This window comes from Peromyscus eremicus, chromosome 8b (assembly GCF_949786415.1).
Source record: "Peromyscus eremicus chromosome 8b, PerEre_H2_v1, whole genome shotgun sequence".
NCBI lineage: Eukaryota > Metazoa > Chordata > Mammalia > Rodentia > Cricetidae > Peromyscus > Peromyscus eremicus.
In genome coordinates, this window is record NC_081424.1 from 61,724,609 (window position 1) to 61,737,948 (window position 13,340).

General features: G+C 41.3%; 2 protein-coding genes across 3 annotated transcripts in view; one reads left to right on the forward strand and one right to left on the reverse strand.

The window, feature by feature from the left end:
• The window catches only part of Tbp (TATA-box binding protein), a 17,584-nt gene continuing 4,244 nt past the window's right edge, over positions 1 to 13,340 (forward strand). The window contains exons 1-7 of one of the 2 annotated variants that reach the window (XM_059272924.1): positions 1 to 131; positions 806 to 1,024; positions 1,235 to 1,284; positions 4,209 to 4,373; positions 5,448 to 5,824; positions 7,968 to 8,055; positions 12,952 to 13,043. In XM_059272924.1, the coding sequence (XP_059128907.1) occupies positions 4,320 to 4,373; positions 5,448 to 5,824; positions 7,968 to 8,055; positions 12,952 to 13,043 (611 nt within the window). In that variant the 5' untranslated portion in view covers positions 1 to 131; positions 806 to 1,024; positions 1,235 to 1,284; positions 4,209 to 4,319. The remainder of the gene's footprint in view (positions 132 to 805; positions 1,025 to 1,234; positions 1,285 to 4,208; positions 4,374 to 5,447; positions 5,825 to 7,967; positions 8,056 to 12,951; positions 13,044 to 13,340) is intronic. The other variant, XM_059272925.1, reaches the window with a different exon arrangement.
• Pdcd2 (programmed cell death 2) overlaps positions 9,551 to 13,340 on the reverse strand; it is a 19,734-nt gene continuing 15,944 nt past the window's right edge. Inside the window, exon 5 of the mRNA XM_059272923.1 lies at positions 9,551 to 9,799. Within this exon, the coding sequence (XP_059128906.1) occupies positions 9,740 to 9,799 (60 nt within the window). The 3' untranslated portion in view covers positions 9,551 to 9,739. The remainder of the gene's footprint in view (positions 9,800 to 13,340) is intronic.

The following is a 13,340-nucleotide window of genomic DNA, read 5'->3' on the forward strand; positions in this document are numbered from 1 at the left end:
GCAACTGGCGGAAGTGACGACATCAAATGTGCGTCAGGCTCCGGTGGGGTCGAGTCCGGTAGCGGTGGCGGGTACTTGCTGGCGGTTTGGCTAGGCTTCTGCGGTCGCGTCATTTTCTCCGCAGTGCCCAGGTAACGGTCGTTCAGCCTTTTCTCTGCTGTGAGGGCCGTAACAAAGGCGACCTCTGCAGCGGGTCCCCGGAGACGGCCGGAGCAGACACGGCATGGTAGCGCGGCCGGGCGGGGAACGGTCCTCCGCGCGTGCTGAGCGCGGCTGCTCAGCGAGGACCAGTCGCTGGGCCACCACCGCTTCGGCGGGGTCCTAAAACCCAGTGCCAAGTGTGAGAGTCTCTGAGGGGCTGGCACCGGACAGCACCGCGCACCGCACACCTCAGCTGCTTTCCCCCGTTAGAAAAACAGTTTTTTACCCAGGCCTGTGGCTGCTCGTCTTGTCCCCCTAGTAAGGATAGTTTTGTTCGGAAGCGGCTTTGAGACTGTTAACATCTCGTCAGAAGCACAGTAGAGATTAACATATAAACACGCGATACTTACTTTATTTACACGTTCTCCGTCTCCAGGCTCAGGTTAGCCTGGTTTTCCAAAACCCTTGGCAGGCTTTTCTGGGAAAAGATGCCGGACTGGGTTAGGACGCTCGAAGACTGCAGAACTGGTTTCTCAAATATTCAATTTGATGGCTCAGTTTCCAAAAGACGAAGACCCTGAACAACAGCCTAAGAATAAGTTAGTGTAGTGATTATTTCGGTTCTATGAGACAGGTGAGGAAAGATGGTTTATATCGTCTGCAGGTGTGAGATGACCTCTGCATAGCATGCTACAAATTTGCGTCTTATATAATCAACCGCTTCGGTAAACTCATTTGACAAAGTGATCGGGATAAATCTCTGGCGATACTTTGGACGTTAAATCCAGCCTTTATTATCTTTGGGCTCGACTAAAGCAGAAACCCCTGAAATTGAATTTTCAGTCTTCAGTTTTCTCAGATTTCTCTGCTCTTGACAAAGGAGGTACTCAAACTGCACTTTAAAATCCTTTAACTTAAAAATCCCATTGCCTGTGTAATAACATCTTACACTCCGAATTATATAACCCCACCCGCTGTTGTCATCTCTTGGAGTGATTGTCACTAAGCCTGTTACTTACATACTGCATGCTCTTTTTGTCTCCCTTTCACTTGTATGCAGTGCTGATTTGTATGTTTTTGTTCCTCTTGCTAGACCTGTGTTAATTTGCTCCTGCTTTGTGGAAGATCTGGCCTCTCAAAAGGGTACGTAACTTTAGTTTTTTCTTGATTTTCTAAAGGATTTATGTATGTGAATGTTTTGCCTGTATGTCTGTGTACCACATGCATGCCCGGGGCCCATGGAGGACCAAAAAGCACTGGATTCCCTGGGACTGGATTTACAGCTAATTGTGAGCTGCTGTGTGGGTGGTAGGAATCAAACCTAGGCCTTCTGAAGAGCAGTAATGCTCTTAACTACTGAACATGTCTGCAGCCCCTTGACTGTAGCTTGTATTCTTTCTTCCATAGCATTCACTTAGGATCATGTACTACATGCCAGGCCCATTCCTAGGTGCAAAGATTTTGAAGTCATGTATGCTGGTTTCAGCTTTCTTGCATCATGCCTTAGTAAATACCTGCAATTTTAGTGCTGGCTAGTTTTTTGCAGTTATATGTATTTTTTTTTTTATATTGGACTGTTTGATAAGGACTGTATCCTCTTTATCTTTGTATCTGGAGCACTTCTGTTACAGAATAATAAATACATTTTCTGATGATATCAGAAAAAGTCTAATTTTCTGGTAACCTTAGTATCTCTCACATAGCTAGTATCTCTAGGAAACAGGCATCTCTTCATTTTTTCAATAGTGAGTTTGTAGGATTATCTTTTGGGTCCTTTGTCCTCTCAAAGTGATTATGAAATTCTTTCATTGATTCAGCTAACATGAAAATGCCTGTACCAGCATATACCTTTTTTTTTTTCTTGAAGATTTATTTATTATGTATTTAGTGTTCTGTCTGCATGTATGCCTGTATACCCTAAGAGGGCACCAGATCCCATTGTAGACGGGTGTAAGCCACCATGTGGTTACTGGGAATTGAACTCAGGACCTCTGAAAGAACAGCCAGTGCTCTTAACCTCTGAGCCATCTCTCCAGCCCACCAGCATATACTTAACGTGACTGTGGATCTTTGAATATATGACTTGTAACTTTGAAGCCTGTATGTCCTGTGTGATATTAGATGATGATAAATGTTTAGAATAAGATCTGATTGTCAGGCTGGGGAAATAGCTCAGTGGTTAAGAGCACTTGCTGCTATTGTAGAGGACCTAGGTTTGGTTCCCAGCACTTACCTGGTGGCTCACAACCATCTGAAACTCCAGTTGTAGGGAACCAAATACCCCCTTTCTGACCTCTGCAGGCACCACACATGTCATGCACATATATACATGCATACAAAACACTCATACACATAAAATGAAAATCTTCTTTAAAAAGATCTAATTGCAATAGCTAATATCTGTCCTGTGCATACTATGTGTATATAGTTAGATTCACCCTGCTCCCCCAACAGGATTTTCACTATGTAGCCCTGGCTGTCCTGGAACTCTCTCTGTGCGCTGCCACTACCTAACAGTTAGACTAATCTTGATTTGTTAGCTCATTCTGTCTGTTCATCCATTGTTGATTCCTTCAGTCCTTACGGCCTCTCTGAGCAAGTTATTGGTCTGCATGAACTGAACTGATTTTAAAAAAATGTCTTTAAAGAATCGAGGATGGGCATTTGCCTAGCATTTTTGAGGCTCTGGGTTCTATCACTACCATTACAAATTTAAAAAAAAAAAAAAGCTCTTTTCATAGTCTCTTAATCCGTAATCATATTGCATATCCATGACCACTAAAGAGATGATGATGTAAGGAACCCAGTTCCACCGGGCGGTGGTAGTGGTCATGGCAGCAGCGGTGGCGATGCACACCTTTAATCCCAGCACTCAGGAGACAGAGCCAGGCAGATCTCTGTGAGTTTGAGGTCAGCCTGGGCTACAGAGTTAGTTCCAGGAAAGGCACAAAACTATACAGAAAAACCCTGTTGGGGGGGGGGGGGGGACCAGTTCCAAGCATAGTTTTTATTAATGTGTTCTGAAAATTTAAGAATATTGTATTTCTAAAATTAATGTTTCATTGATTGTTAATCTGTCTTTAATTAAAATTAAAACACCAAAAAGTGATTACTTAAAGCATATTGTGTCAAGTTCATTATTTGTGACGTTTTATGCTTGAGACATTGTAAAGGGTATAAAACCGAGCAGAATATTTAAAAACCAGCATTGACCTAATAGTGCTATATAAACAGTGCTTAATAAGTGTTCTCCTCTGGTAGTACAGTTTGCTTAGGAATTAGTTTTCCCTAGGTGTTCCCCCATACAAAAAAAAAAAAGTCCTTTGCTGGGGGTGATGGTGGTGGTGTGGTGTTCCAAAGGGCTGGTCCCTGATTCCGGCTCTTAGAAAAGACAACTCACAGGCTAAAAGCACTGCCTGCTTCTCCAGAGAACCCAGGTTGGAGCCATCTCTCCAGCCCTATAATTTGATCTTAATCTAAACATTTGTTATCATCTAATTTCACAAAAAAAGTATACACGTTTCAAAGTTACAAGTTGTGTATCCAAAGACCCATATTTATTTTAAGTATATATATGACCCTGTGGTGGCTCACAACCATCTGTTAACTCCAGTTCCAGGGCATCTGACCCTCTCTTCTGGCCTCTGCCAGCACCAGGCATGCAGGCAGGCATGCAGGCAAAATACCCACACATATAATATATAAAATAAATCATGTTTATGTTTAGAGTCAACTTGTGAGAATCTGTTCTCTCCTTTCACCATGTGGGTGAACTCAGATTATCAGAATCAACAGCATATGCCTGTGCCTGCTGAGCCATTTCTTGGCAGCTCTTTTTCCAAAAGTTTTTATTACTTATCTTAACACCTTCATTTTCAGTACTGTTAGACTATTTAGAATATTTAAGAACATAGTAACGTAGTTTTTGTTTTGTTGGCAGTTTTATGTGAGTCACAGGAAACATGGACTAGGGATATGTACATTTTTTCCAAGATAGCTGGTGTGTGTGTATTTTGTATGAACCTGAAACCTGTTTAAACTTAAAGCATTTTTTTTTCCAAGCACAGCATCACTGTTTTATGGTGTGTGAAGATAACCCAGAAAATAAAAGAAGTTTCTAAGGAGAATTTGCAGAGGATGCTCTAGATAAAATCCAAGTACTGAAGAAAGTGAGAATCATGGACCAGAACAACAGCCTCCCACCTTATGCTCAGGGCTTGGCCTCCCCACAGGTAATAGAGCAGGAAGGAGGGGCAAGGAGGGCTGACATACTCCCTTTAAGAGAAAGCGAAAGACGGTAAACTTTAGCCGTCCAGTATTGAACATGGATTTGTATATTTTTAAGCTTATTTACTTTGTGGAAATTTCTGCTTTGGGTAAGCATGATACCCTTCTGCTTGGGGAGTCTGCTTGGGAGTTTATTTGGAACCTAATTTATTTAGAAGACCATTCCATCTGTGTGAGCTGTGGAACAGTTATTCCATTTACTCCAGAAGGTTCCTTCTTGACCCTGTTGTTGTCACTTTTCTAGCCTAAGATGACAACCAAATCTACTTTCTAAGTTCAAGATTAGTGTTGATGTAAAACGTGCATAGTTGCGATAGAATTAGACCTAGATTGTTACCAATTCAGTATAAATTTTGCCATCTTTTTTCTTCCTACTTCCACATAAATAATTATTAAATATAACAATGTAAGGCATAGAAGCATCATAGAAAAGGCAGTTCATAGTATTTTACAGGCTTTGTTGATTTTTTTTTTTTAGTAGAATAAATAGCTTTTTCAAGTAGTATGATAGAGTAGGCCATGAGCTTGTCATCTTGAACCTCTAGGTGACTGTGATCCATCAAACAAATTGGTCACATGTTAAGTTAGTGAGTCATCCTCATATACTGCGTGGCACTTTCTTTTTTCTTTTTTTTTTTTTTTTTTCAGAGGTGAAGACCAAACCCAGGGCCTTGCACTTGCTAGGCAAGCGCTCTACCACTGAGCTCCCAGCCCATGCGTAGCACTTTAAATAGGGACATGCACTTATGCTTTGTCCTTATGGTCTAGATATGCTTGGGAGGCTAAGCATCTCTCTTGCATATCATAAATAACAGTCAGATTCCAGATGCTAAGCGCTCATCTACGAGGTTCAGTACTAGGGAGAAAAGTGATGCATCTCAGGATGCCAAATTCTTCCCTAGTATTTAATGACCTATTATATTCAGAAAGCACCAGGCTTTATACTTTACCTGGGTTCTACTAGGAAAAAACCTGTATTACTCAACATTAATTCTTATCATTCTCTTTGCTTTCCACAGGGTGCCATGACTCCTGGAATTCCCATCTTTAGTCCAATGATGCCTTATGGCACAGGACTTACTCCACAGCCTATTCAGAACACCAATAGTCTGTCCATTTTGGAAGAGCAACAGAGACAGCAGCAGCAACAGCAGCAGCAACAACAGCAGCAGCAGCAGGCAGTAGCAACTGCAGCAGCCTCAGTACAGCAATCAACATCTCAGCAGTCCACACAGGGTGCCTCAGGCCAGACACCACAGCTCTTCCATTCTCAGACTCTGACCACTGCACCCTTGCCAGGCACCACTCCCTTGTACCCTTCACCAATGACCCCTATGACCCCTATCACTCCTGCCACACCAGCCTCTGAGAGCTCTGGGATCGTACCACAGCTACAGTGAGTACCTCTTAGCTCGTGTGCTCTCGCTCCTTCTCCCCTGACGTGTGTGACGTGTGTGTGTGTGTGTGTGTGTGTGTGTGTGTGTGTGTGCTCACTCCCTGTCCTCTGACCCCTGCACCAGAGGCTCTCAGTGGTATTACATTATTTGCTTTCAGACAGTGGATTTACTTAAAGAAGTGACTCTGGTAATTCTGTTACACTGTAGCTTCATCTGCTCTTGGCAAGGAATTGAAGCTACAGAATTGAGTCAGTGCTCTCAGCAAAACCTTTCCTTAGAAATGGAGTTGCTTGTATTTATGTGTTTGGGCCACTGAAATGAAAACCGAGTTTTATCAATACTGTGGACATTTCTTTGTAGCTAATTGACTGAGTCACAGGCCAGCTGTATCACAGCCTTGGCCATAGTGTCAGCAGAGGTCTTAGGTCCAGGTTTTTTTACAGTTCTGCTGTGAAGGCTGTATTTATATCTTTGGAGATTTGTGTCTCTCTTTCAAAGTGAGGATGGCAGTTCTTGTCTTGATGAATTGTTCTGCCTAAGTGAAATAGTTCCCACATGTAAAAAGGTAGGAGATATAGGCTTTTTTATTTCTTCCTGAAACAGCTCAAATCCAGATTCTACTTAGTAACAAGTATGTAGCTTTACCTTAGGGAAGCATATGGCCTGATTAAAGGGTTCTAGAGAGGTAAGCCCTGTTAGCTCTCCTTTGTCTACACTGCTCCAAACTAATGTTTTATGCCTATTTGACTTCCACGGACATTCTGTTTGAAATTCTGATTACATCTATTAGAACCAGCTTAGGACATACACTTATTTCCATATCCACAGAGCATGCACTTGGGAGCCAGACGCCAGAAGATCTCTGGGTTCAAAGTCAGCCTGGTTTACAGAGTGGTTCCAGGACAGCCAGGGCTACATAGAGAAATCCTGTTTCAAGATTTAAAAAAAAAAGAAGTATTGCATAGAATGCTTCAAGAATGGGACATAGTGGCATGAAACAGTCTTTTAGACCCAGGTGAACGATGATAGATTTTGTGCGTGTGTACAGGCACTTCCCTATGTATGCTGAAGGAGAATCTCAAGAGTCATTTCTCAGGACACTCACTACCCACCCTGGTTTTTAAGATGGAGTATTTTAACTGTCCTGAAATTTGCTGTTTTGGCTAAGCTGACTAGCCAATGAGCCTCAGGGATCTACCTGCCTCCATCTCCTTCGCACTAGAATTACAAGTGTACATTATCACTCTGGGCTTTTTTACATGGGTTCTAGGGATTGAACTCAAGTCTTCATGATTGCATGGCAAGCTCTTTACAAGCTAAATTATCTTCTCAGCCTGCTAAGATGATTCTATTTAACATGATTCGCTGTGGTAAATAGCAGAAAAGAAGACATATTTTCTTCCCTTGCCAAAGACATTGAATTCCATTTTTCCAAAAGATAGCTTATTTGGGAAGATTGAGAAAGTCCACATCTGCCTATTTTTCCTGTAGTGACTTAATAGTGAGCTAGTGTTAGTATTATTTCAGAGCTCAGGAAGGAGGGGTGGTAGTTAAATGAAGCTTCAAGGTGTCCTGGTTCTTCCACTTGGGAGTCATGTGCATCCCAAGCCAAACACAGTCCATTCCCTAGAGTTTCAGATGCTTTGAACATGGGAGTGATAGTTAACACTGCAGGGTACGTTTTGGATACTGAGTAAAAATATCTGGTATGTGACGCTTTTTAAACATTTAAAATCAGAGTTTTTTTGTTTTGTCATGTCTTTTTTTTTTTTTTTTTTTTTTTTTTTTTTTTTTTTTTGGTTTTTCGAGACAGGGTTTCTCTGTGTAGCTTTGCGCCTTTCCTGGAACTCACTTGGTAGCCTGGGCTGGCCTCGAACTCACAGAGATCCGCCTGGCTCTGCCTCTCAAGTACTGAGATTAAAGGTGTGCACCACCACCACCCGGCTGTCATTTTTTTTTTTTTTAATTAAAGCCTAGTGAAAAATAATGGATCAGCAATCTGAATCATGTTTTCTTTTCAGATTTCTTGCAGAAATATTGTATTCATAGCAAATCTTAGTTGTAAACTTGACCTAAAGACCATTGCCCTCTTTGTATAAAAGTTAAATATTTTAAGTAATTATGTTTTCAAATTTCTTGCAGAAACATTGTATCCACGGTGAATCTTGGATGTAAACTTGACCTAAAGACCATTGCACTTCGTGCCCGAAATGCTGAATATAATCCCAAGGTTAGACCCATTTTCATGTATTTCAGACTGTATAAGATACAGAGAAAGTTCTTCCTAAATCTGTTGTTGAGAAGTTTGTATTGCGCTTGTTTCTTGATACCAGCAAAATGAGTGGTATCATGCTTATCTTGAATGTTAAGTGCCTAGGAAAAGTTCATTTTGGGACGTTTTCATTTTGTTTTGTTTTCCTGTTTTTGCAGTATTGAAGTTTCAACCTAGGACCTCAGCCACACTAGGGTAGTGCTGTCTAAGCTACATCCTCAGTTCTTTTGCTTTGTTGTTTTGTTTTTCGAGACAGGGTTTCTCTGTGTATAGCCCTGGCTGTCCTGGAACTTGTTCTGTAGACCAGGCTGGTGTTGAACTCACAGGGATCTGCCTGCCTCTGTCTCCCAAGTGCTGGGATTAAAGGCGTGCACCACCACTGCCCAGCTGCATCCTCAGTTCTTTAACTTGTGTTTTACTGAATACCGTAGAAATTCATACATAGATGTGGTGGTATTGTGTTCCCCAAAATATTGTGCACCCTAATAAACTTACCTGGGGTCAGAGAACAGAAAAGCCACTAGCTATTTAGGCTAGAAAATGGTGGCACTCACACCTTTAATCCTAGCATTCCAGAGGCAGAAATCCCTCTGGATCTCTGTGAGTTCAAGGCCACATTGGAAATAGCCAGGCATGTGACACACACCTTTAATCCCAGAAAGTGAGCCTTTAATCCCAGGGAGTGATGGTAGAAAGGAAAGAAAGATATATAAGGCATGAAGACGAGGAACTAGAAGCATTTGGCTGGTTAAGCTTTCAGGCTTCTAGCAGCAGTTCAGCTGAGATTCATTCTGGATGAGGACTCAGAGGCTTCCAGTCCGAGGAAACAGGATCAGCTGAGGAACGGGCAAGGTGAGGTGGCTGTGGCCTGTTCTGTCTCTCTGATCTTCCAGCATTCACCCCAATAACTGACATCAGGTTTTATTTAATTAATAAGACCTTTTAAGATTCATGCTACACATACACTCACATTGTGAAGGGGACCACATGGAGTTGGAAAACAGAATATTTCATTTATATCCTGAAGAATAGCTGGTGACATATTTGTGGTACCTACTTCAGTAATCCTGTGAGAGAATTAGGGATGGATTACATGGGTGGAGAAAGATTGATCAATAGTTAATAATTGTTGGCTGTAAGTACAAGAAATTTGTTACATTTTTTCCCACCTTTGTGTAACTTAGAAGTTTTTTTCTGATAGACAAGATCAGGTGTGTTCTGAGTGGTATGGCCACAGATGGCTTTTCTGACAGAGAAATTGCAGGAGATTAGAGTGTGGCTTGGTGGTAGAGCACTGGCCTAGCAAGACCAAAGACTTTTGTATTACCAGATGTCTTAGTTATTGTTTTATTGCTATGAAAAGACACTGTGACCAAAGCAACTCTTAGAAATGAAAGCATTTAATTGGGGACTTGCTTACAGTTTTAGAGGGTTAGTCTGTGATCATCATGGCCAGAAACAGACAGGTGTGGTACTGGAGCAGTAGCTGAGAGCTTTACATTCTGATCAGAAGGCAGCAGGCAGAGAGAGAGAGAGAGAAAGAGAGGAGAGAGAGAGAGAGGGAGAGGGAGAGGGAGAGGGAGAGGGAGGAAGGAAGGAAGGAAGGAAGGAATCTTTCTCAAATAGTTCTGTTCTTTGGTGACTAAGCATTCAAATATATGAGCCCATGGGGTCCATTTTCATTGAAGCCACAATACTGGAACTGGAGAAAAGAGAAAAAAATAAATAAATAAAGATTTGGGAGGAGGGAGAAAGCACTAGTTTCTAAGATAATAAATAGCCTAGTGTGTGTTAAAAGACCTTTTTTTTTTTTTTTGGTTTTTCGAGACAGGGTTTCTCTGTGTAGCTTTGCGCCTTTGCTGGATCTCGCTCTGTAGACCAGGCTGGACTTGAACTCACAGAGATCTGCCTGCCTCTGCCTCCCGAGTGCTGGGATTAAAGGCGTGCGTCACCACTGCCCGGCAAGACTTTCTTACATACACCAGTAGAAAATATTTTTTACATATGGAACATCTGTACTGACAGATGAATAGACACTTGTGAGGTCCAGATGGAGAGCTGCCTGGGTGCCTGGATGTTGCTTGAGAAGGCTAGGATGAGAAGATTTGCAGAAAGTTTCCTAAAGTGGGAAGCCTTTGTCACAAGGTCATCATGTACATGTAAACCTTTACCGTGGAAACCAGTACCTCATATATTTCTTCTAATAAAGGAAAATAAGATGATTTTGTGACTATGTATATATGTGAGTGGTGTATATGTACAAGTGCATTAGCTTGTGAGCATATGCAGAGGCCAGAAGAGTGTTGGATGTCCTCCTTAGTCACTCTCCACCATACTCTTTTATATCTTTATGGATGTCTTTCCCTGAGCCTGAAGCTCACATTTGGGGGAGGGGGGGTATCCAAGCTCCAATGATCCTTCTGTCTTCAGTTCTACAGAACCAGAATTACAGGTGTGCATGTGATGTGACCTGATTGTTACATGGGTGCTGCGGTCTGAACTCAGGTCCTCAGGCTTGCACAAATGCTCTTACCTGCTGAGTCATCTCTCCAGCCCTGGAAATTAAGTTGTATAAATGAAAAAGAAAAAGGCGGCAGCAGAAAGAACTTGGGACAGTTTTTAAAACATAGTCTGATAACCAGCAAGAGGCTAATCAGGCTTTTGTCCTTTTACAGTTTAATAGGTCATTAAGGAACATACAATTCTAGTAAAGTCTCCAGAAACCTTGACATTTACCTTGCCTTAACCCTGTCTTAGTTTTGCCCTATTTCTTTTGCCAGAGAATCTCAGTTCTCCCCCTTTTTTATATACTTTCAGTGGAGGTTGTCCATGAGAGTTTCTGTTTTCCTCCTGTGGGAGTGCCTTATGTGTCCTCCTGTGAGCGTCCTCACACTTTTCCTGTGACAGCTCCTTACATGGCCTCCTGTGAGAGAGCCTCATACTTCTGGTACTGATACTGGTAGTCAGAATCTGCGTCTTGTGTTCCCAGGTTCTTGGAATTCAAGGAATTGAAATAAAGGTCCACACAGATTGCAAACTAACAGTTCATTTATAGGCTTTAGTACAGATCAGAAAGATATGCTGTCAGGAGTAAGGGTGGTGGGCCACATAAATGAGAAAGGACTCAAGGGTCCCAGATGACTGCCTGGGGCGCTATTTTATATGTTCTAAAGGAAAGAGGAGTTGGTTATTAGGGGTGTGTTTTTCTATTTGACAAATACATTCAAGCTATGTAACTTATCTACTATGAATGTCTCTTCCCATGATGCAACTGATTTTAATGATATGCATGCCCAATTTTGTATGGGAATAAAATGGTAATAGAGGATTCTCCCTAAAAGTTTACTCAGAGGATATAACTTGCCTTATTGCACCAAAAATTTTCAAGCTGAATCAGGGAGCCCCCCCCCACCGCCCTCCCTGTCTCGTACTCGGACATAACTGGAGTATGATTGAATAGATTCTGTTTGATCAAGAGAAGGAGAAACTTCTTCCATTGTTTGAAGTTTGCTGTTTGTGTATCTCTGTACATGGGGGTCCTGGGTTTCTTGGTTTGGAGAGGGCGGTATATGTATTGTTCATGCAGGTAAGGGTCTCAGCTGCCAGGCGCATTACTAGCAGTAGGGTGTATGCATAGCCCAAACCACGGGAGGTCCAGATTTCAAAACTGCTCACTATGCTTGCCTGCCTTGTGTTTCTGTCTGTAAAAGGGTTGCATACTTTATACTGTGATTTCACTTTTATGGCCTCAAGCTCAGATCCTTCTGTCTCCACCTCCTGAATGCTTAAATTAAAAGTATGTCACTGTGCCCAGCTTTGTACTATGATTTCATTAATTGTGTGTCATCTTGAAACTGGAAATGTGACAGCATCTAGAGATTGAGTTAAAGAACCGTCCTAAATATAGGAAACATGTGGGACCTACTTCATAGCCGGTTTTTTAGTTGAGTATGAAGCTAACCAGAATATCAACTATAAAGAATCAAATTGGCCACTGGTCACTTCTAACCAAGTTTTTGTTGTTATTTCTAATATTTACAACTGTAATATCTACTTGATGGATCATTCACCTTATTAAGATAGTAGTAGCCTTATCTCTTCTAATTTTAGCTTGACGCCTACTTTTGTCAGTATAGTTATTTCTGCCTGTTTTTTGTTTCCATTTGCTTATGTATCATTTTCCTTGCTTTCACTTTCAGTTTGTAAGTGTCTTTGCCATTGAGGTGTGTTTCTTGCAGGCAGCAAATGGTGGGATTAGAAAAACAACTAGTCCTTTGTCTTTTAATTGGATAAGTAAGACCATTTACATTCAGAGTTACTATTGAAAAATATTATCTGATTCCTGTAATTTTCTTGGTTGTTTTTTCTGGTTGGTTTACTAAGTCTGACATGGTTGATTCTTTCTTGGTTCTCATTTATTCATCTATTCCTCATAAAATTCTTACTCTTTCTTGAGCTCTCATGTCTGACTGTCTTCCTTTGTGTATAGCATTCCTTAAGTATTTTCTGCAGTACTGACTTTGGTACTAATGGATTGTTTAATTGGGCAAACTTGGAAAGTTCAAGAGAATAGAAAGGAGAAAAATGTTAGAAAACAGTAGAGAAAAGTCAAGAGATTTTTAAAAACTGCCCAATAAAGAAGAAATACTAAAAAAAAAAAAAGTAGATAAATGTAAGAAAGGGAATAAAAAAATAAAAACATTCTAAAAGTTTTTAAATGCATTGATGGGAATATCTGGTATAGCCAAGAGAGTTTGACTCAGGACCTACAACACTCTAGCCTTCTCCAGTAACAGAAACTCTATAATCAGTCAACCTAAGTGTAATTTTAATGCTTCTTCCTGACCATTTTAGCGGTTTGCTGCTGTCATCATGAGAATAAGAGAGCCACGGACAACTGCATTGATTTTCAGTTCTGGAAAAATGGTGTGCACAGGAGCCAAGAGGTATCCTTAAGGGATTCTTTGTTTCTGATGGATGTATTATGAAAGAAAAAAGGATAGATTTACATTATCAGGCTAGCACTTTGTTTTAAGGCATGGTTTCTCTGTGTAGAAACCTGCCTTGGATTTCCTGGAACTCACTCTATAGACCAACCTGGCTTTGAACTAAAAAAAAGTCCATCTGCCTCTGCAGTGATGGAATTAAAGGGATGAGCCACTACCACCCAGCTAAACTAGCACTTTTTGGTTTTTTGAGACAGGGTTTCTCTGTGTAGTTTTGGTGCCTGTTCTGGATCACGC